General features: G+C 42.0%; 1 protein-coding gene across 3 annotated transcripts in view; it reads left to right on the top strand.

Moving 5' to 3' along the window:
* Window positions 1–3,198: 3,198 nt before the first annotated feature.
* The window catches only part of ipo9 (importin 9), a 59,180-nt gene continuing 41,356 nt past the window's right edge, over window positions 3,199–21,022 (top strand). For 2 of the 3 annotated variants that reach the window (XM_059653519.1, XM_059653520.1), the window contains exons 1-6: window positions 3,199–3,404; window positions 6,809–6,870; window positions 8,740–8,826; window positions 16,375–16,576; window positions 16,693–16,781; window positions 20,847–20,933. In XM_059653519.1, coding sequence (XP_059509502.1) covers window positions 3,215–3,404; window positions 6,809–6,870; window positions 8,740–8,826; window positions 16,375–16,576; window positions 16,693–16,781; window positions 20,847–20,933 — 717 coding nt within the window. In that variant the 5' untranslated portion in view covers window positions 3,199–3,214. The remainder of the gene's footprint in view (window positions 3,405–6,808; window positions 6,871–8,739; window positions 8,827–16,374; window positions 16,577–16,692; window positions 16,782–20,846; window positions 20,934–21,022) is intronic. The other variant, XM_059653521.1, reaches the window with a different exon arrangement.

The raw sequence follows: 21,022 nt of genomic DNA on the forward strand, positions 1-21,022 counted from the left end.
GTTCCCTTCTAATGTTACTAATCTTCGAATTTTAAGGCTTCAACCTGGTACTGTTCTTCGAAATGTTTGGATCATTGTTTTCTTTTAAAGCCAGAACATTTAATGCTGCTGACTTTGGCAATAATCCGTTTTCCAACTAACCGATCTCCCTCTTCTCATACCCTTTCGACTCCATTTTCTTGAGTTGCCATATTGTGTCGAAGCCGGGTACAATGTGGACAACACATTCCCCTCTAAGTTTGATGGAATACTTCAAATGAACAATAACCTGGTTGATATCTGCTCGTGAATGGGTCAAGAATGCCATAGTGACAACGGGAACTGCAGATGCTGGAGAATCCAAGATAACAAAGTGTGGAGCTGGAGGAACACAGCAGGCCAGGCAGCATCAGAGGAGCAGGAAAGTCATATTGGGTACGGACTCTTCACAGGACAGTCCGATTAAGGTAAGCATGCCAAGTATCTCCGTTACAATCCTGCCTACCTGTGATGCCGAGTTTAATGAACAACATACCTGCATGCCTAGGCCTCTCTGTTTGACAGCACTCCCCAGGGCTCTACCATTAACTACTCATTACCAAGTCCTGTCCTGCCCTTGTTTGTCTTACCAAATTGCAACACCTCGCATTTCTCTGTATTAAATTCCATTTTCCATTCTTCGGCCACTGGCTCAGTTGATCAGGATCCCAATGTACTCTTAGAAATCTTTCTTCACTGTTCACAATACCACCAATTTTGGTGTCATCTACAAATTTACTAATCCTGTCTCCTATATTCTCACACAAATTGTTTATATAAATGACAAACGACAATGGACACAGCATTGATCTTCCCAAACCTCCCACTTGTCTGGAATAGACTTCATTTGCCATTTCTGCAGTCAATTTTCCAACTGGTTTATATCCTAATGTATCCTTTTACAAACCTTCCTCACTATCCACCACAACTCCAATTATCGTGTTGTCTGTAAACTTATTCATCAGACCACTTACATTTTCATTCAAATCCTCCAGTCAGAAACACATCCCTCTAACACTGCACTTTGTCTTCTACGACCAAGTCAATCTTGTATCCAACTTATATCGATCCCATCTTCTAGACTAGCCTACCATGAAGGACCTTGTCAAATGCTCCAGTAAAGTTCATGTAGACAACATCTAATGCCTTATCCTCATCTATCATCTTTGTCACTTCCTCAAAGAACTCAAATCAAGTTTGTAAGAAGACCTCCTGCACATAAAGCCATGCTGAATATCCCCAATAGGTTCACTCTTTTCCAAATGCAACTAAATTCTGTCCCCAAGAATCACTTCCCTACCTCTGTTGAAAGTTATTGTGAACCATCTTCTCATTCTGGCTACAAAGTCCTGAGCAAGGGTTCCAACCTAAAACATTAACTTTCCTTGCCTGCTGTGCTTTACATTTTTTGACTCTAGCTTCCAGCATCTGCAGTCCCTTCTGTCTCATGCTCACAAGTTGTCCTCAAGGGACTCAAACCTAGCTCTATTTAAGTGCATGACTCCATATCTCAGTAGAACTGTTTGGAATCTAAAGAAAAAACATCAAAGAACTGTGGATGCTCGAAATCCAAAACAAAAACAAAGTGCCGGAAAAGTTAGAGATAACAAGATAACATCACCAACCCAAGAAAACCTAACCAGATAAATAGAAAGTGGGACATAACACCAGCGCTTCGTCGGAGGCTCACTGATGATGTTACCTAGAATGGTGACAAAACGTCTGAAAACTAACCTTCCAGCTCAGCGAGCAAACTCACATCCAGATAACAACATGTAGAGCTGGATGAACACAGCAGGCCAAGCAGCATCAGAGGCGCAGGAAAGCTGACGTTTCGGCCAAGGCCCTTCTTCAGAAATGTCTAGGCCCAAAACGTCAGCTTTCCTGCTTCTCTGATGCTGCTTGACCTGCTGTGTTCATCCAGCTCCACATGTTGTTATGAGATTCTCCAGCATCTGCAGTTCCTACGACTTTTGCTGGAGAAAATCAGCAGGTATGGCAGCATTTGTGGAGAGTTAGCGGAGTTAACTTGGAATACTGCGTCCAGTTCTGGGCGCCCTATTATAGGAAAGATGTGGATGCTTTGGAGAGGGTTCAGAGGAGGTTTACCAGGATGCTGCCTGGACTGGAGGGCTTATCTTATGAAGAGAGGTTGACTGAGCTCGGTCTCTTTTCATTGGAGAAAAGGAGGAGGAGAGGGGACCTAATTGAGGTATACAAGATAATGAGAGGCATAGATAGAGTCGATAGCCAGAGACTATTTCCCAGGGCAGAAATGGCTAGCACGAGGGGTCATAGTTTTAAGCTGGTTGGTGGAAAGTATAGAGGGGATGTCAGAGGCAGGTTCTTTACGCAGAGAGTTGTGAGAGCATGGAATGCGTTGCCAGCAGCAGTTGTGGAAGCAAGGTCATTGGGGTCATTTAAGAGACTGCTGGACATGCATATGGTCACAGAAATTTGAGGGTGCATCCATGAGGATCAATGGTCGGCACAACATTGTGGGCTGAAGGGCCTGTTCTGTGCTGTACTGTTCTATGTTCTATGTTCTATGTTCTATTAACATTCTGATGAAGGGTCACTAGACATGAAATGTCAACTCTGCTTTCTCTCTACTGATGCTGAGTTTTTTCCCCCAGGATTCTAAACCTATATTTTTCTATTGTACCTTCTTACTTCTATGCATATTTTGATGTGTTACTGGAAGCAATCTAGAGATTATCACTTTTGAGGTCCTGCGCGTGCTAATTTACTATCTAGCTTCACAAATTCTGAGTGCGGGACCACATTGTTCTTAACGCCTACATCAGCCATAATTTTCACCCAGATTACTTGTGACCCCTGGGCGTTTTTGTGTTCCCATTCTTTCCTGTGTACATTTTTAAAATTTTGACCTATTTTTCAAATCAACCAGTTTGGAGATATTATTACATATGAGGAAAGTGGTGGATTGGGTACAATTACAACGCTTAGAAGACGTTTGCATAAGTACATGAACGAGCTGGTTTGGAGGGATATGGGCCAGGAGCAGCTGCCTTATTATAATGTATTTATATGCGGAGTTTTCCCTTTCACAGCTGCCCGTCACTACGTCCTCCAGGGATTCCCCGCCAGCGCATGCGCTTCAAGGGGGGCGAGGGCGGGGAGGAGCGGAGCCGCATTTGCGCACGCGTGTTAGTCGCTTCCGGTCGGCGGGAAAATGGCGGCGGCGGCAGCGGCGGCGGGAGCGGGGCTCCGCGGCGGGGCGGCTCACGGAAACCCCGGCACCGGGGCCGTGCAACAGGGTCTCAAAGAGGCGCTCTTCGAGGCGCTCAGCTCCATCCTGTCCCCCGTGCAGGAGGTACGGGCCGCCGGCGAGGAACAGATCAAAGTCCTGGAGGTGACTGAGGGTGAGTGAGGGGGATGAGGGGGATGAGGGGGATGAGGGGGATGAGGGGGATGAGGGGGATGAGGGGGATGGGGGGATGAGGGGGATGGGGGGATGGGGGGATGAGGGGGATGGGGGGATCGGGGAGTAGTGGGGAGTGACTGGGGAGGGGGCGTGGTGTGGGGTTGTGGGGTTGTGTGGGGGGTGCAGGGGAAGTGACTGGGGAGGGGGGTGGTGTGGGGGGTGCAGGGGAAGTGACTGGGGAGGGGGTGGGGGAGGGACAGGGGAAGTGACTGGGGAGGGGGTGTGGGGGTGGGGTGGGGGAGGGACAGGGGAAGTGACTGGGGAGGGGGTGTGGGGGTGGGGCGGGGGAAGTGACTGGGCAGGGGAAGTGACTGGGGAGGGGGTGTGGGGTTGTGTGGGGGGGTGTGGGGGTGGGGCAGGGGAAGTGACTGGGGAGAGGGTGGGGGAAGTTGAAGGAGATGCTGACCACTGACCCAAGAGGTGTCAGAAGCAATTGCACACATGCCCTTAGCCCACAAGGTGCTTTAGCCCCTATTCCTGACCCGTCTTAATCTTCACGTGTATAAGTGAAGTTTTACAGCCTCAAATAATGTCTGTAAACGATGACGAAAGTAGTAAAGCAATAACAGCCTAAGCGGGGAAAATGTCAGTGAAAAAGGTAGCAGCAATAACATTTCACAAGCAGCAGGACTAATATACCAAAGAACTGTGCTCAACTGTCTTGTCCAAATGTTGGGCAGCGGGCTATGAAACTGTTCCTCCAGTTAGATGGTGTTTGTGGAGCAGGTGCCTGCATAGACCAACTCAGTTGCTGCCTCAAGCCCCATGCTGGATCATGGCTTTGTAAAATTTATTTATTCAATTTAAGGTTTTAAATTGTACTCATTAAATGTGAATTGAGAATTTTAATTTTGAGAAACTGCCAGGCTGTTAACAATGTTGGCAATATAGGGGTGCACAGGAGTGATTGGGGAATTGGGTTTCTTGAGAGGATATGGGAACAGAGTTTTAAATGTTTCCCATGGTGTAGGATTAAACGTGCTGGGTATGCCTTAGTCATTTCCAGGGACTAGGCTGATGCTGTTTTTATTTGCCTTGTCTTTCCCATGGTTTGGTACAACTGAGTGATTTGCTTGGCTGTTTCAGGGTCAGTCAGGTTGCTGTTGCTATGTAGTCATGTTTAGGCCAGATTAGTTAAGGACTGCAGATTTCCTTCTGGAAAGAACTTTCATGAGCCAGCTAGGTTTCTAAAGAGGATCTGGTGGATTGATGGCCACCATTACTATGATCAACTTTTTAATTCCTGATTTTATTTAATTGTGAACTCAAAATTCAAGCACCCGGTTATTGTGGAGAAATTTAATGTGTATCTCTGAAGAATTAGTCATGGCTTCTAAATTACTCCTCCAGTAACATGCTGTGCTAATTTACTCTGTACAATTGTCTCCAGTGTTGCACAGTGACTGACTTGTACCTGTCCATTCTACACCTCACTGTTATGCAGTGACAGTTGAGTATTTTATGCTGTTGAAGAATTCTTAATTCTGAGTAAACAAGAAATACTCATAGTTGAACTCTTAGATCAGAACAAAGTTGCTATGTTCTTACTAAATGCTTCCAAACAGATGTTTTCTCACTGATAAGATAGGAGAGTCAAGTCTGTTCAGCTATTGGGTAAGGTATAAAAACAGAAGTGGCTGGAAAAGCTCAGCGAGTCTGGTAGCATGTATGGAGGTCAATTAACGTTTTGGATCGAGTGACCTTTCCTCAGAGTTCTGATTTCTCTCCACAGATGCTGCCAGACCTGATGAGCATTTCCAGCTATTTCTGTTTTTGTTTCTGATTTACAGCATCTGCAGTTCTTTCACATTTAATTCAGTAAGGTATGGCTGATACTATAGGTCTGCTGTCTTATCATTTTCCTTAACATCTGCCCTTTAAAGCCTTGTTGTAATCTTTCATGATTTCAGTGAAATCATCTATCATTCTTCTCAACTTGACTAAATATAGGGCTATTCCACTTGATCTTTCATATTAGGTCAATACTGCCATGTGGCAAATTTCTTTGAGATGTTAATATGTGGGTGTGTTAGGAAAATCTTTCCTGAAAATCCTGAGGTCACCTTGGGGACACCCCCACCTCGACAAGGTGATCACTAAGAACAGTCACTCCTGTCATTTGACAGGGAGTAAAAGGTGAAGAACTGCTCCTCCAATCATGGATCCACTGCTAAACGCTGTCAGCAACAAAAATGGGAGAGAAATAACCTGTAATTGGAGGAGCAGCAAGCAAAGTTAATAAGTGTTGACAGTGTAAGAGTTGTGAAGACAGAGTGTCAAGAGTCCAGGGGCTGTGCTGAGATCAGGGATAGAGTCCTGGAGAAAGAAAATTAGGCAAGAGAAGGAGGCTGCAAAGTGTCTGGGGATGTGAGCATCTGAAAGGAGATGGATGCTATGAATGAGAGGGCTAGGGTGGGAAGATGAGTGCCTTATTCGGGATGGAGGGAGAGCCAGTAGAGAGATGAGTCACAGGAGGGTGGTGAGGTATTCAGGTGGGCTGCAAGGGTGACAGTCCTGATGATTTGGGGGTGAGTGGGAATGGGGTAGATGCAAGGGGGCTGGGAAAGTTTTTAAAGTGCTCATTAACACTGCTTTATTTGTGAATTCTGATGACTAAAATGCCGCAAATTACTCAAGTTCCCCTTTATTCACTTCCTTCATTCTGAAGTAACAGTATTATATCTTTTAGCTTCCAATCTACTGCAGTTGTGGGATCTGTTGTTGGGAGATCACTGTTGCTATCTCTTTATCCATCTTTCTGCAGTGTTAGAATGTAGGCTTTCGGAATGAGGAGATTTGTTGGCCACGACATTTTTACATAACTCAATAATGTTTCTTACTTGCATTAAATATTTAGTTTCTGACTGTTATTGGTATTAGTTTTCTTCTCTCAATTGTGAAGACATGCACACGGCCAATAAAATCCTTGTAAAATTCTTATTTTACACTATAATTTATCTTAGGGACCTACATTTAATTTCACTATTCTACCCTGTACAATTCTATAATCTTTGACTAGTTTCCTTTCATATTCCAGTCACAATCTATCTTTTTTTGTTGTCTGATGGTATCTAGAATTTAACTGATGTTTAGACTTCTTAAACAAGAACAGAAATTGCTGGAACAATTCAGCAGGTCTGGCAGCATCTGTGGAGACAAAGCAGAGTTGACATTTTAGGTCTCATAACCCTCCTTCAGAATTTAGAATGACTAATCTTGACAAAGGTGTAAATTTCCTTTAACCTGATATTATCCTTAATTGCTACTTAGCCATGGATTGAGTAAACTTCTCCTTTAGTCTTTGTATTTCTCAATGGGCTGTGCTGATATAATCTGTTTCAGAGTTCGGTGTTCACCTGGCTGAGCTGACAGTGGATCCACAAGGTGTTCTAGCTATACGGCAGGTAGGTGTAAATTGTTGCAAATAACATTGGTATGGAGCAGGACTAGGGAATTTGAGCTTCAAGTTTGAAGTTTTTGATGACTATCATAACATTGTTGCAATAAAATCTGTATAAACCAACAGTCCCAAAGTGGACTTCCAAAAATCTTGCACACAATTATGGAGACCCCCCCTCTCCAGATGAGACTTGTTTTCAAGTATATAAGATGCACTCTGAAATCGTGGATAAGCTTAAAACAAATAACAGCCTTTGCAGCACCAAGCTTTTTTAAACATTTCAAAACCATGCTTTCACAGGATGTGGGTGTTGTTATAAGTCCAGTATTTATTACCTTTCTCTTGATGGGTAATGTTAGACCTTGAGCTTGTGGTGAGGAGCTGCCTTAAAGCGATGTTAACCATGTGGTGCAGTTTGCGAAGGAGTTCCAGGATTTTGACCTGGCAGCAATGAAGGAGCACCGATTTTATATTTACAAATCAGAAGAGGGCAGGCATTTGCTGGCTTAGTCCTTCTGGGTGGTAGAGTTTGCAGGTGGGAAAGTGCTCTGGAGGAGGCTTTGATGTGTTTCTGCTGGGCAACTGGTATATGGGACACAGTGCTGACATTGTGTGTCAGTAATGGAATGAGCTAATGTTTAAGGTTGTAGACAGAGTGGCAGTCAACTTAAAACATGTGGCAAACAAACTAGTGCCAGGTGACAGAGGATTTTGTGAATAAAATTTATTTAGTGGAATGGAGAGTTCTTTATCTAGGATCCACAGTGACAGACAAACGGCTCTTTTCCAGGTCAAAATCTTTCATAGATCTTCCCCAGTGTTAAAGATTTCTTTGCTGTTAATTCTGACCAAATACCCCTCTATTCGTGCAACGATTGTTTTAAAAATGAAACCTGGGAAGAAATGGTTTCAATGTCTTTATTGTCCATGTTTCACTGTATGGAGCTGAAGTTCCAATGTGAAGATTGGACCCAACTCCCTCAAGCAATGTCTTAGAATCCCTACAGTGCAGAAAGAGGCCATTTAGCCCAGGTGTGCAATAACTTCCTAAAAGCATTCCATCCAGACTCCACACCCCCCATCCCCATAAACCTGCATTTTCCATGGCTAATCCACCTAACCTGCTCATCCCTGAACACTATAGGGCAATTTGGCAAGGCCAGTCCACCTAACCCACGGGGGCAATGTGCAAACTCCACATAGACAGTTGCCCAAGGCTGGAATCGTACCCAGGCCCCTGATGCTGTGAGGCAAAGTGCTAGCCACTGAGCCAATGTGGTGCCCCTATATGGGGAAATTGTACCTAATTCAGCAACTAGAAATGGGCATCCTTCAGTCAAAAATGTGTTTTCTGTCATGTCAGTGTGAAAATTCCAGTAATGTCCTGTTGAGTTGGGCAGATAGGCAAAGTAAACCAGAGGTACCTCTCCCTCTCTTACTCCCTCTAAGTTAGACCTAACTAGATGGAGGTTTTTCAAGTTGCCAAGTTATTTTTTGTTTTGTGTGATAAATGACATGAAATGAAATTCAGAGCAACCTGTGTGTTAAATGTGAAATAAAATAGTTTAACTTGCTGTCAAGTGGTGTTGACCAGGCTTTTCTTCCACATCTTGGAAAACAATAACATGAAGATGTGATTAGGCGTACTGTTTATTATCATGATCCTGAAATTTGCTATTATAATCCCATTCTGCATTGGACAGTAAAAGTATTCTTTATGATCATAAGCATGGGCCTACTTCTGGGGTACTGGCATGGTGCCTAATAGATTATTGAGCTTATAACCAAATGTAAATATTAGTCTGTATGATATTATTTTAACAAGGAAATGTATATGACGAAAAAATTTTAACTGAACGCTTTATGCCCACAGCTGGCGTCTGTAATTCTCAAGCAGTACGTGGAGAATCATTGGTGTAATCAATCTGAGAAATTCCATCCACCAGAGACTACTGAAAGGGTAAGAACGGCATAAGAATGAGTATCATAGAAATCAGTTAGTTTTGGTGATGATTGGCTGGCACTGGTATGAAACATAAGACCAAGGTGCATAGAAGGCTGAGGCAGCCAAGTAGCACTGGATTAAAAATAATTGAATATCCCAGTGTGAGTAATCAGCTGTAGTGACCTCAAACCAACACAAGATGGGTTTAGTGCATATGTATGTGTACATAGAGTTATGATCCTGATGGAAGTCCATAACCTGAAAAAAATGGAATCCACAAACGATGCTAGCAAAGAGTTGAGAGATGAGATTTCACTTGTTGAAACATTTACTGTAACAGACCGACCCAAAACCAACAACTTTTAGAATGTATTAGCAAAAAATGGTATTTCTATATAAAATTAAGCATTTCACTTGGATAAACAAAAGTGTGAGGAAAGTACAAGCATTTCCCCCATTCTGTATGTAATGTTGATCTCAACTGTTGAGTCCCACGTACCAGGTGGAGATTCCATTCTTTTGCTCAGACTGGTCTTCTAAACCTGATTTTCACAAAAAGGCGTCCTCTAGCACACTTTCCAGTTATACCCCCATTCCAGTGTGCCTGTTCATTATATTTTAACTTAAAAGGATAGCTCATAATGCAAATTTTGCCAAATACTACATAGGATATACATCTTATCAAGAAGGCAAGCAGGGCTGCCTTGTTAGGACGAAATGAAATTAAGTTGATAGTTAGAATTGATGCAGAGTCAGAAGGCATAGAAACTGTGTGGCTAGAATTGAAGATTGCCGAAGGAAAAAAGTCAATGATAAGAATTGTGTGTAGGCCTCCTAGGTAGTCAGGCTGTGGGGCAGAAAATAAATCAGGAGATAGTCCCCATTATTATTCTCAGTATGGAGGTGGTCTGGGAAATATAGTTGGTAGCAGATCCCAAGAAAAGAAATTTGTGAAATGTCTACAAGATGGTTTTTGGAGCAGTTTATGATAGACCGACCTCACTAGGGAACAGATAATTCTGGATTTGTGATGTATAATGAGGCAGTCTTGATTAGCTTCCTGCAATTGGAGAGGGAGAAGCTGGAATCAGATGTAACTGTATTACAGTTGGGTAAAGGTAACTACAAAGGCATAAGGGAGAAGCTTGCCAGAGTTTATTTGGAAATGGAGCCTAGCAGGAAAACAGTGGAGCAGCAATGGCAGGATATTCTGTAGGCAATTGGGGATGCATCAGAAATTCATCCCAAGGAAGAAGGTGCATACAAAGGGGAGAATGAGACAACCATGACTGACGGGGACAGCATAAAAACAAAACAAAAAGCTTACAATGTGGTGCATCAGAGAACCCTCACAGTGCAGAGAGAAGTTATTCGGCTCATCAAGTCCTGCAGTGACCTTCTAAAGAGCATTCCACCCAGGCCCCTACTATGTCCCTGTACCCCTGCATTTACTATGCTGATCAACCTAGCCTGGATATCCCTGGACAATTTAGCACGGTCAGTCACTTAACCTGCACATCTTTGGACTGAGGAAACCCATGCAGACATGAGGGGAACATGCTGACCCCATACAGACAGTGCCAGCTTTGGATGACTGAGTGGCAGCGGTGCTTACTACTGTGTACCTGAGAATTTGTGTGGCCCAAGCCACTGCCGTGAAGATAAATAGGAAGCCTTTAAAACCAGTTTCTGAACTGGTTAGAAAAAGAAAACTTAAAAAGCAATAAGTAGGGGGAAGAGGAAATATATCTGGTAATGTAAAAGTAAATTATCTTGCCTTTGCAAGAATTTTTATGATATCTAAAAAGTAAGAATGGACGTTGTATTTCTGGAAAGTGAGGCTAGAGAAGGAGTAATAGGGAACCAAGAAGTGGTGGAGGAGATGAATAGGCACTTTGTATCAGTTTTCGCTGTGGAAGACACCAGCAGCGTACCAAAGCTTTGAGAATCAGGGTGCAGTGTAGTGGCCATCACCAAGGCAGTGGTGGGGAAGCTGAAAGGTCTGAATGTTGACATTGCTTGGACTAGATACACTACAGCCCAAAATCCTGAAGAAGAAAGCTGAGGAGATTGTAGAGGCATTGGTGATGATTTTTCAGGAATCATTGGAGTCAGGAAGGGTGCCCGAGGTCTGGAAAACAGCTAACGTGACACCCCATTTAAGAAAGGAAGGAGGCAGTAGACAAGAAACTACAGGCCAGTTGGCCTGATATTGGTCTTTGGGAACATCTTAATGTCTGTTGTTAAGAACGTGATTGTGGTATACTTAGAAGTGGAAGGTAAAAAAGGCAGAGCTAGCACGGCTTTGTCAAGAGAACGTCACGTCTGACAAATCTGTTAGAATTCTTGGAGGAGGTAAGGAGCAAGGTAGACAAAGAAGAGTCAATGGACGTGTTCTACTTGAATTTCCAAAAAGCGTTTGACAGTGTCCTACACCAAATTAGTTAAGACCCCATGCTGTTAGGGGCAACGTTCTGGCATGGATAGAAGATTGTTAACTGGTAGAAGGCAGAGAGTGGAGATACAGGATTCAGAAGGAAGTGAGACTGTTATTTGAAAAGGAAGGGTGTCTATGGTTATGGGTAGAAGATGGAGTAAAGGCAGTAGGTGAAATGTCCATTCCAGGAGCTGCTGTATACACAAAGCACTGAATGTCCATCTCCTATGCTGAAGAATTCTGAAGTAAGGGAAGATTGGGAACTTAATAACCTGCATTCAGGAATATTCAGGAAAAAATAAGGAAGGAAGAAAAAGTGAGGGGTTAGCAGCTTTGATCAAAAAACCTAACACTGGGGGGGAAAGAAAGTATAGAGTTGATGGATGAAAAAGTGAATTTGCACGCTTCACATGGAACAATAGAGGAGCTATTATGAAACTACACTACATAAGAACTAGGAGCAGGAGTAGGCCATCCGGCCCCTCGAGCCTGTCCTGCCATTTAATAAGATCGTGGCTGAACTTTTTGACACTCTGCTCCACTTACCCGCCACTCACCATAACCCTTCATTCCTTTACTGTCAGCCAGGTAACTTCAACCGCTTCACTGGGCAAGGAATTCCACAGATTCACAACCCTTTGAGTGAAGTTCCTGCTGACCTCAGTCCTATATCTGCATCCCTTTAATTTGAGGCGATGCCCTCTAGTCCTGGTTTCACCTGCTAGCGGAAACAACTACTCTGCTTTCTACTGGTCAACCAATCCTCTATCCATGCCAATACGTTACTTGTAATACCGTGTATTATCTTATGTAGCAGCCTTTGGTGTTGCACCTTGTCAAATGCCTTCTGGAAATCCAGATACACCACATCCACAGATTCCCCATTGTCCACTGTGCAAGTAATGTCTTCAAATAATTCCATCAAATTAATTAAGCATGACCTACCCTTCATGAACCCATGCTGGATGTTCCCAATGGGACAATTTGTATCCAGGTGTCGTGCTATTTCTCCCGTAATGATAGATTCAAGCATTTTCCCCACTACCGAAGTTAAGCTAACTGGCCTATAGTTATCTGTTTTTTTTTGGTCTACTTACCTTTTTAAACAGTGGCGTCACATTGGCTGTTTTCCAATCTGTGGGATCCACCCCAGAGTCCAGTGAATTTTGGTAAATAATTACTAGAGCATTTGCTATTTTCCCCATCACCTCTTCTAGTATCCTGGGATGCAATTCCTCAGGGCCAGGAGACTTGTCTACCTTTAGCCCCCATTAGCTTGCCCAGCACTGCCTCCTTCGTGATAATGACAGTTTCTAGGTCCTCACCTGCTATAACCCACTTGCCATTAGTTTTCGGCATGTTATTTGTGTCTTCCGCTGAGGGCCAACACTAAATAACTGTTTAATGCCTCGGCTATTTCCTCATTCCCAGTTATTAAATTGGCCATCTCAACCTCTAAAGGACCAATGTTTACCCTCACCATTCTCTTACAATTTATATATTTATAGAAACTTTTACTGCCTGTTTTTATATTCTGAGCTAGTTTACTCTCGTAATCTATCTTACTTTTCTTTATAACTATTTTTGTGGCTTTCTGTTGGCCTTTAAAGATATCCCAGTCTACTAGTTTCCCACTACTCTTTGCTTTTTTGTATGTGGTTTTTTTCAATCTGGTACTTAGACATCCATGGCTGACTGTCACTTTTCCTACAGTTCTTCCTTATCACTGGAATATACTTCTGCTGAGCACTGTGAAAAATTGTTTTTGAAAGTCCTCCACTGTTCTTCAATTGACCCAACATAAAGGTTTTACTCCCATTCTACCTTAGCTGATTCTTCCCTCATTCTTTCATAGTCTCCTTGATTTAAGCACAGGACATAAGTACTGGATTTAACCTTTTCAAACTCCATCTATATTTTAAATTCGACTATACTGCGATCGCTTCTTCTGATAGGATCCCTAACTGTGAGATTATTAATTATTCCTGTCTCATTACACAGGACTAGATCTAGGATAGCTTGCTCCCTCGTAGGTTCCATTACACATTGTTCAAGGAAGTTATCGCAGATGCATTCTATGAACCCCTCCTCAAGTCTACCATGACCGACGTCGTTTGACCAATCGATACACAGATTAAAAGCCCCTGTGATAATTGCTGTACCATTTTTACATACATTAGCTATTTCTCTGTTTATTGTCCGCCCCACCACGATGTCATTATTTGGTGGCCTATAGACCACATGTGTCAGTGACTTCTTCTCCCTGCTATTCCTAATTTCCACCCGAATGAATTCAATGTTTTGTTCAGTCGAACCTATCTCTCACTACTGTACTTCAGGTCTAATGAGTTTTAGGACCAAAGATTGAAAGAGAGCAAATTTGTAGACAAGTTGCGTAAAGCTGTATGAACTATTAAATGGTGACAGGGGTCCTTTCTTGATCAGTATGTTTTCAGTCTGATGAGGCAGGAGGAGTTGCTAGAACTAGCTCTGAGGAATAAGGTGTGTCAAGTGGAACATGTTTCAGTCGAAGACCTTTTGAGGATCAGTGAATAACACTGATTAGAAATAAAGTTACTGCAGGGGCTTGAAATCTGGTATAATAACAGAAAATGCTGGAGATACTCAGGAATGGCAGTATTGGAGGAGAGAGAGAGAGTTGAAGTTTGTGACGAAGGGCATTGCCCTCAAATGTTAAGACTGTTTGTTTATCTAAAGATTATGGAAAAAAGACCAAAGAAAATGTTAAAACTAAAAGATTGGATTAGAACAAGTTGCAGTGTGTTGAAGTCGTTGGAAAAGAGAGTTTTGTGCAATCGTGACACATATCCAAGAGGAGGATGATTTAAATATTGGCATTGCAATGAGTCATAAGCAGAAGCCTATGCCAGTGAGCGATTTAATTACGCAGTAAAGAATAAAATTTAATAATTAAGAGGCAATTTAAAGAATGGGATAAGAGAATGAATATGAGAATAGGTTAGTGCCTCACGTCACAAACTAAAGGGATAGTGGTGAATTTAAACTGATCGCTTATCTCAAACCAGAGACAATTATTTGATTTATTCTTCTCACTCTTTATTTTCACCCACCTGGCTTGAATTCCAATTTTTGAAATAAACCCACAGCAAAAACTTTTAAGAGGAAATCTAAAATAGAATTTACTAACCATACATTCAGAACATGGGGGAGTTGCTCCACTACTGCAGTCATTTACATATACGTTCAGGAAATGAAAGAAAATAAGACTCAGTGAGGTAGGTAATAAGTTCTGGTAAATCCAGAGGTTTTAAAACTCATTTTTGTTTGAGTTATAAATTCCTGGAGGTAAATTCAGTAATTCTTGGTGAGCTGGCATTCTGTCTAGCAGGCAATGTATAGGCTTCTTTCTAGCTTGGAGTCAGAAATGATGGGTTCGGGGCTGGCTACCAGCTCACCCTGGAATCCTCTTGTCCTTTGAGGTCAACTTGCAGCCGACTTAGAATCCCAGAATTGTATTAAGTAATGCTACAGTCCCTGCAGTGTGGAGAGGGGCCATTCAGCCCATTCAGTCTGTAAGAACCTCACAAAGAGCATGGGTGAAGCAAAAACTGCACAGTTACTGACCAGTCAGACTAATGTGAATGACAGTCTGTGACAAAATTAACGCAATGTGGTTGTCTGACTCGACTGAGATCTTCACCCTTCATTACATTAACAGATGTATGAATGACAGTAATGCAGTTGATGTTGTATAAATTTGGAAATTAACTCTCAAAAAGCATTTGGTAAAGAACTACATAATAAACTTTCAGTTAAATTAAAGCCCCTGGAATTAAAAGGAAGTGACAGCATAGATGCAAAATTAGTGAATGGAGAAAAATTGGACATGGGGTGCATGGTTGGTTCTGGAGTGGAAGGAAATATCCTGTCGTGTTCTCTGGCATTGTTATCTGTGCCATATCCTTTCTGATACATGTTAATGACCTCACCTTGGATGTATAAGGGAGAATTTCAAGATTTGCGAATAAAGCAAGATGGCAAATGTGGGAGAGAAATAATCTTCTATAGGATGTAGGCTGATTCAATGGGTAGACACACGGCGGATTAATTTGAATGTAGAGAAGCAAAGTGATACTTTTTGGTAGGTACGTAAAGGAGGGGGTGTTATATAAGCTAAAAGTAAATTTCAAGTGGCTGCCAGGACCGAGACCTTGAATGTGTATGTACACAGATCTTTGAAACAACAGAAGAAGTTGCAAAACTGCTTTAAAAAGAAATGTGGGGCTGTTGGTTTTAATAATTTGATAAAGACATGGAGTATCTGCAGTCACAAACTAATGCCAAGAATTTGTATTAGGTTTTTAAAATCCCTGTTACATTATTATGTTACACTGTAGGAATGAAAGCGATCTTAGAAAAAATGCAGGGAGATTTATTAAAGTGGCACAAGGGCTAAGAACAAAGAGTTCTGAGGAATGGTCGCCGGACCCGAAACGTTAACTCTGTTTTCCCCTCCACAGATGCTGCCAGACCTGCTGAGCTTTTCCAGCAACTTTGTTTTTGTTCCTGATTTAGAGCATCCACAGTTCTTTCGGTTCTACAAGGGCTAAGAAACTTGATTGTACAGAAACTAGAGAAGCTGTTTGCAGTTACCCTCATTTCTGCTTTCCATCACTTGACATAATTGCCTTTTACTGAGAGTTGTACGTTTACTTAGCTTTAATTGGGAAGACTGAACTCATTGCCCCAGCTACATTTGCTGTCTTAACCAAATGATTTGCAAATTGGGGTATAAGACTTTTTAATTTAAAGTAGCAATGGTTTTTAACAGTGATCCAGAGCTTTTGGGGAGGTGTGTGAGGGGTGTGTGTGTGGTGGCGCTGCTGTGGTGGGGGTTGGGGCCTGGCACACTGAAGCAAACCAGAATTCTTGAGTGCTGATGCCACCCACTCAAGGTGATAGCTGCTGGTTGCCTGGTTCGTTTCTGACCAAGTATTAATGACCATGACACTGTGGTTCCAATGTGGACCAACTAAGGATGGGCTTTAAATGTGGCCTTTCCATAGTTGCCCATTGGCTGAGAATAAATGAGAGGCTAGCTGAGGATTACCATCGTCTGATCATTTATTGAACTTCTGTTATAGGCAAAGGTGGCCATCAGAGAGCTTTTACCAAACGGTCTGCGAGAGTCGATCAGTAAAGTACGTTCAAGTGTAGCCTATGCTATATCGGCAATAGCTTACTGGGATTGGCCTGAGGCATGGCCAGAGCTCTTCCAATTATTGATGGAGATGCTGATTAGCGGTGATGTGAATGCAGTGCACGGGGCAATGCGAGTGCTCACAGGTAAGTTTAATGGGTAGTCGTTTCAGAATCCTCATTGTTTTAAGCAGGCTGCCATAATTCAGGAGGAGAAACTGGGCCTGTTTTTGCTACATGATACGTCTTTGTTTCCGCTGCAGAGTTCACCCGAGAAGTGACAGACACACAGATGCCTCTTGTCGCTCCTGTAATTTTACCAGAAATGTATAAGATTTTTACAATGGCTGAGGTGAGTGACCAGAGACAGCAGTTGTTCTTTTGGTTTCCCAGAACTATCAAAAATGCCAAGTCAGAGAAAGCTTCTTCCAAAACCAGTTGTTGAAGTTCTAATTTCTGTATATTAAAAGGTAATTTGTTAAATCCCCATAGGATGTGGACGATGCTGACTAGGACAGCATTTGTTGCCCAACCATAACAGCCTTGAAAAGATGATGAACAGCATTCTTGAACTGCTATAGTCCCCGTGTAGTTACACCACTGTGCTATTAGGAAGGCCATTCTGCGATTTTGATGCTGCTGCAATACCCAGTACTGGGCTACAGGTTGAATGTGGTAACATGTTCCTCGATGTTTAATTTTGCCCAACAACTTGAGTCTGACCGCATCTTTAAAACTTTCTGAACTTCATTGTTTATGGAGAAGAAAAATGGCGACAAATACCCGTCAGAAAAGCCAGTATAGCTACTCGGTTAGCTGCAAATCAAATGACACTTAGTTTTCCAGCTGGCAGGTTCAGCCGTGCTAGTGAACTGTCACTTCGCCTTCAACCATCCTGTTATGACATGACTCCCTTTTTAAGGCAATAAAAACAAAGTGCTGGAGTCACTCAACAAGTCTGACAGCATCTGTGGAGAGAAAACCGAGTAAGTGTTTTGAGTCTGGTGACCCTTTGTTCAGGATTTTGTGCACTTCAGTTAAAATGGCCCTCACTCTCCTAATCTCCTGTGGAATAAATGGAGCTTAATTTATGAAGGTATATTTGACAACACACTCATTCCAGGTTTCACCCTTGTAAACCTCTGAATTGCATCCACTTCATTGACATTCTTTCCTAAATATGGAGACTAAAACTGTGCACAGTATTTGAAATGCGGTCTCATCAATGCCTCGTGTAACTGAAGCATAATATCCTTCTCTTTCAGTTCCTCTCATAATAAATGATAATAGTTCATTAGATTTCTTGATTTCAAACTCCATATGCATATTGACCTTTTGTGACTAATAGACTAGTATGCCAGAGCCCTCCATACCTCGGAATTCTGCGATTGTCCGCTGTTTAAATATTCTTGTGCTTTTTCATTCATTCTTCCTGTCAAAGTGAACAGTTTCACATTTTCTGCATTATACTCCAGCTGCCAAATATTTGCCCACTCACTCAACTGAACCATATTCATCTGTGATATACGCAAAAGTTTTTTTCTCACAGTAAGTGGTTAGGGTGCATTGCCTGGAAATTTGGAAATAGTTTCAATCAAGTAGGGCATGAGATAATAATTTGAATGGAAACATTGTGTAAGGTAACGAGTTGGACAGTTGGTTGCCTTTGAGTTATAATGCTCATTTGGAGAGCTGGTGAGAACACAATGGACCAAATGTGCTGTAACAGTTTCACAATATACTTCCCTGCCAGCTTTGTGTCATCTGCAAGTGTAGCTACCATGCCTTTGTTCCCCTCATCAAAATAATTGATGCAAATTGTGAAATGCTGGTGGCTCAGCACAGACTCCTGCAGGACTGCTGTTATCACATCCCACCAGTTAGACAAAGACCCGTTTATGCATGCTTTTGCCAACCATCCATCCAGCCATTTTTTCTGTCTGTGCTAACGTGCTGCTATATATATTAGAGCTTTTATTTACATCAATAACCTTTTGTGTTGCGCCTCATGCCTTCTGGAAACCTATATCTACAACACATGTACAGCTTCAAAGATGTCTCGTAAATAAGTAAAACATGAGTTTCTTCAATCACAAACCATGCTTACCCGGCATATTTTTAGTGCCCAGCTATTAGCCTTTTAATATAAACATAGAATTCTGGAGAAACTCGGGGTTCGTAGCATCTGTGGAGAGAGAGACCAAGCTAATGTTTCACATGTGGTCCAGTATCTCTTCACGGCTTTTGTTGCGAAGTTGGTATAGTACTTGTGGTTTGAAAAGCGGGACCTTAGAATTTGTTTGTAACGTGATAGTGGGGGAAGAGTGCATGGTCCCCTTAAAGATGGGGCTTCAAGATTAAAAATAATGTCTGCAGGCAAAGCAGCATTTTTACCAAGACAACAGGTTTTTGAATTTATCTAATTAATTTAAGTCAGGGCCTGGATACCAAAGCCCAGTTAAATTTAAATCAGATGGCTTTGACAACCTTGGACCAATCCAGTTGTATGAGATTACTAGGTCGTAGAGGGCATTTGAAAATCAAGGTGACGGCAAACTGCCACCCGTTAAGAGAACTGTTGTCAACAGCCATCAGCTCTAAAGAAAGAGAAAATCACAGAAAACTCTGGGATCTCAGAGTAAGCGCCACGTAAATATAGCTACCATAGTACACTTAGCTAATGTTCCTGACACAAACATTTGACAGAGGAAGATGTTTCTGACTGGAGGACAGCGGAGAAGGCAAACAAAAGGTATACGAAAGGTCCCAGTAGATTTAAACAGACATGGGGATTGGTGTCTTAGATCTTTAAATAAAACTTAGGTGAGAAGTGGAAAATCTTTTTTAATTTCAGTGACTTGTGGTTGCTTAAATCAAAAGTGGAGGCAGTGGCTCTAGAAATTGCTGAAGATGTTCTGGGGTTTGAGGATGCTTCCCAAATTTGCCCAGAAAGTTTAGAAAAACAGAGGAAGGATGTACTTTTAGACATGGCAAACAATCTTTTTTGCCTTTCGTCGTTAATGGGATGAGGGTGTCGCTGGCTAAGCAGCATTTTATTACCCATCCCTAATTGCCCAGGGTGCAGTTGAGAGGCAAGTGTTGTCTCATCTGGAGTCACATGTAGGCCAGACCAGGTAAGGATGGCAGTTCCTTCCCTAAAGGACATTAGTGAATCAGATGGGCCTTTCCCAACAATCAACAATGGATTCATCGGCCATCATTAGATTCTTAATTCCAGATATTTATTGAATTCAGATTCCGCCATCTGTTATGGTTGGATTCAAACCTGGGTCCCCAGAATGTTATCTGGGTCTCTGGATTAACAGTCCAGCGATTATTACTGCTAGGTCATTGCCTCCCCTGAGGGGCAAGAAGAAAACTGAAATTGTAAAGGAGTTAGTCAAGCTTTTAGGTATACCAGAGAAACAGGAAAGTGCAGTGGAGTTAGAAACAAAATTACATGTAAAATTTGGCAATTGTAGTTAGAAGACAAAGTAAAGAATGTTTCTATTGAAAAGATGAAGTTGGAACCTGAAGTAAAAAGACTTTAAATGACTGTAGTAAAAGTACAAGATAGAACCTTTAAAAGGCATCTGGAAGGGTACATAAATAGGAGAGGTAGATGGAAATGGACCAAATGCTGGTAAATGGGATTAGGTCAAATTGGGATATCTGGTTGGCGCAGATGAGTGGATCAAACGATCTGTTTCTGTACTGTATATTTTTATCAATCATGTCACAGTTGATGGCATTGTGATAGTACCTAGTCAAAGACTACTGTTGTTTAAAACGTGCTGTTCACCACCTTCTCAAACACAACTAGCGATGGGCAATAAACATGTCACTGTACATCAGCTTCAGCTCAAGATATTTGCCTTTTTCCTAGATTGTGGCGTTCTCTACCTTTGTCGCTATATTGTGTATTAAATGTTTTAAATGAGAGATTATGATGCCACAGCTAACATTACCCTGAGCATCTCCTGCAGTGATGCCTTGATTGATCTTCAACAATCACAGATATCTTTCTTTCCAGTATGCTTCACCAGTGGAAAAATTTTCCAATTCCACTTTTACTAGTCCATATTGCTTGCCCATATCTTACTTAGTCTTTAGAGCTCAGCTCTTTTGTACGCGTTTAGAGCACGGCTGTAATCAGCTCAGGAGATGTGTAGTTCTAATGGAACCAGATGAGAAGGATGATCGAGAAAGACCAGTAATACAGCCACAAACAGTGAAGGAACAAATCCAGTTACTAAAATCTATATGATTTGTTTTGAAAAATAGAATGCTTGGAGCAATTAGTGGAAGATGAATTATAATACCTGTACAGCAGTGTGCTATCATGAATTCAGACACAGACTTTCAAACAATTCATCTGTTTAGAAACTTAAGGTTTAATTACAGTTTGTTTCAATAGGTTTATAGTATTCGGACTAGAGCACGTGCAGTGGAGATCTTCACCACATGTGCCAACCTTATCTGTGCGATTGAGGAGGTTGAGAAGGTAAGTGAAAGGCTTAATGTTGAAATAAAAAGCATTAGGCATGTTGGGCCAATTGCTTTTAAACAACCAACATCATTACCTCAGTTGTG

The sequence above is a fragment of the Stegostoma tigrinum genome, chromosome 21, assembly GCF_030684315.1.
Source record: "Stegostoma tigrinum isolate sSteTig4 chromosome 21, sSteTig4.hap1, whole genome shotgun sequence".
NCBI classification, from domain to species: domain Eukaryota; kingdom Metazoa; phylum Chordata; class Chondrichthyes; order Orectolobiformes; family Stegostomatidae; genus Stegostoma; species Stegostoma tigrinum.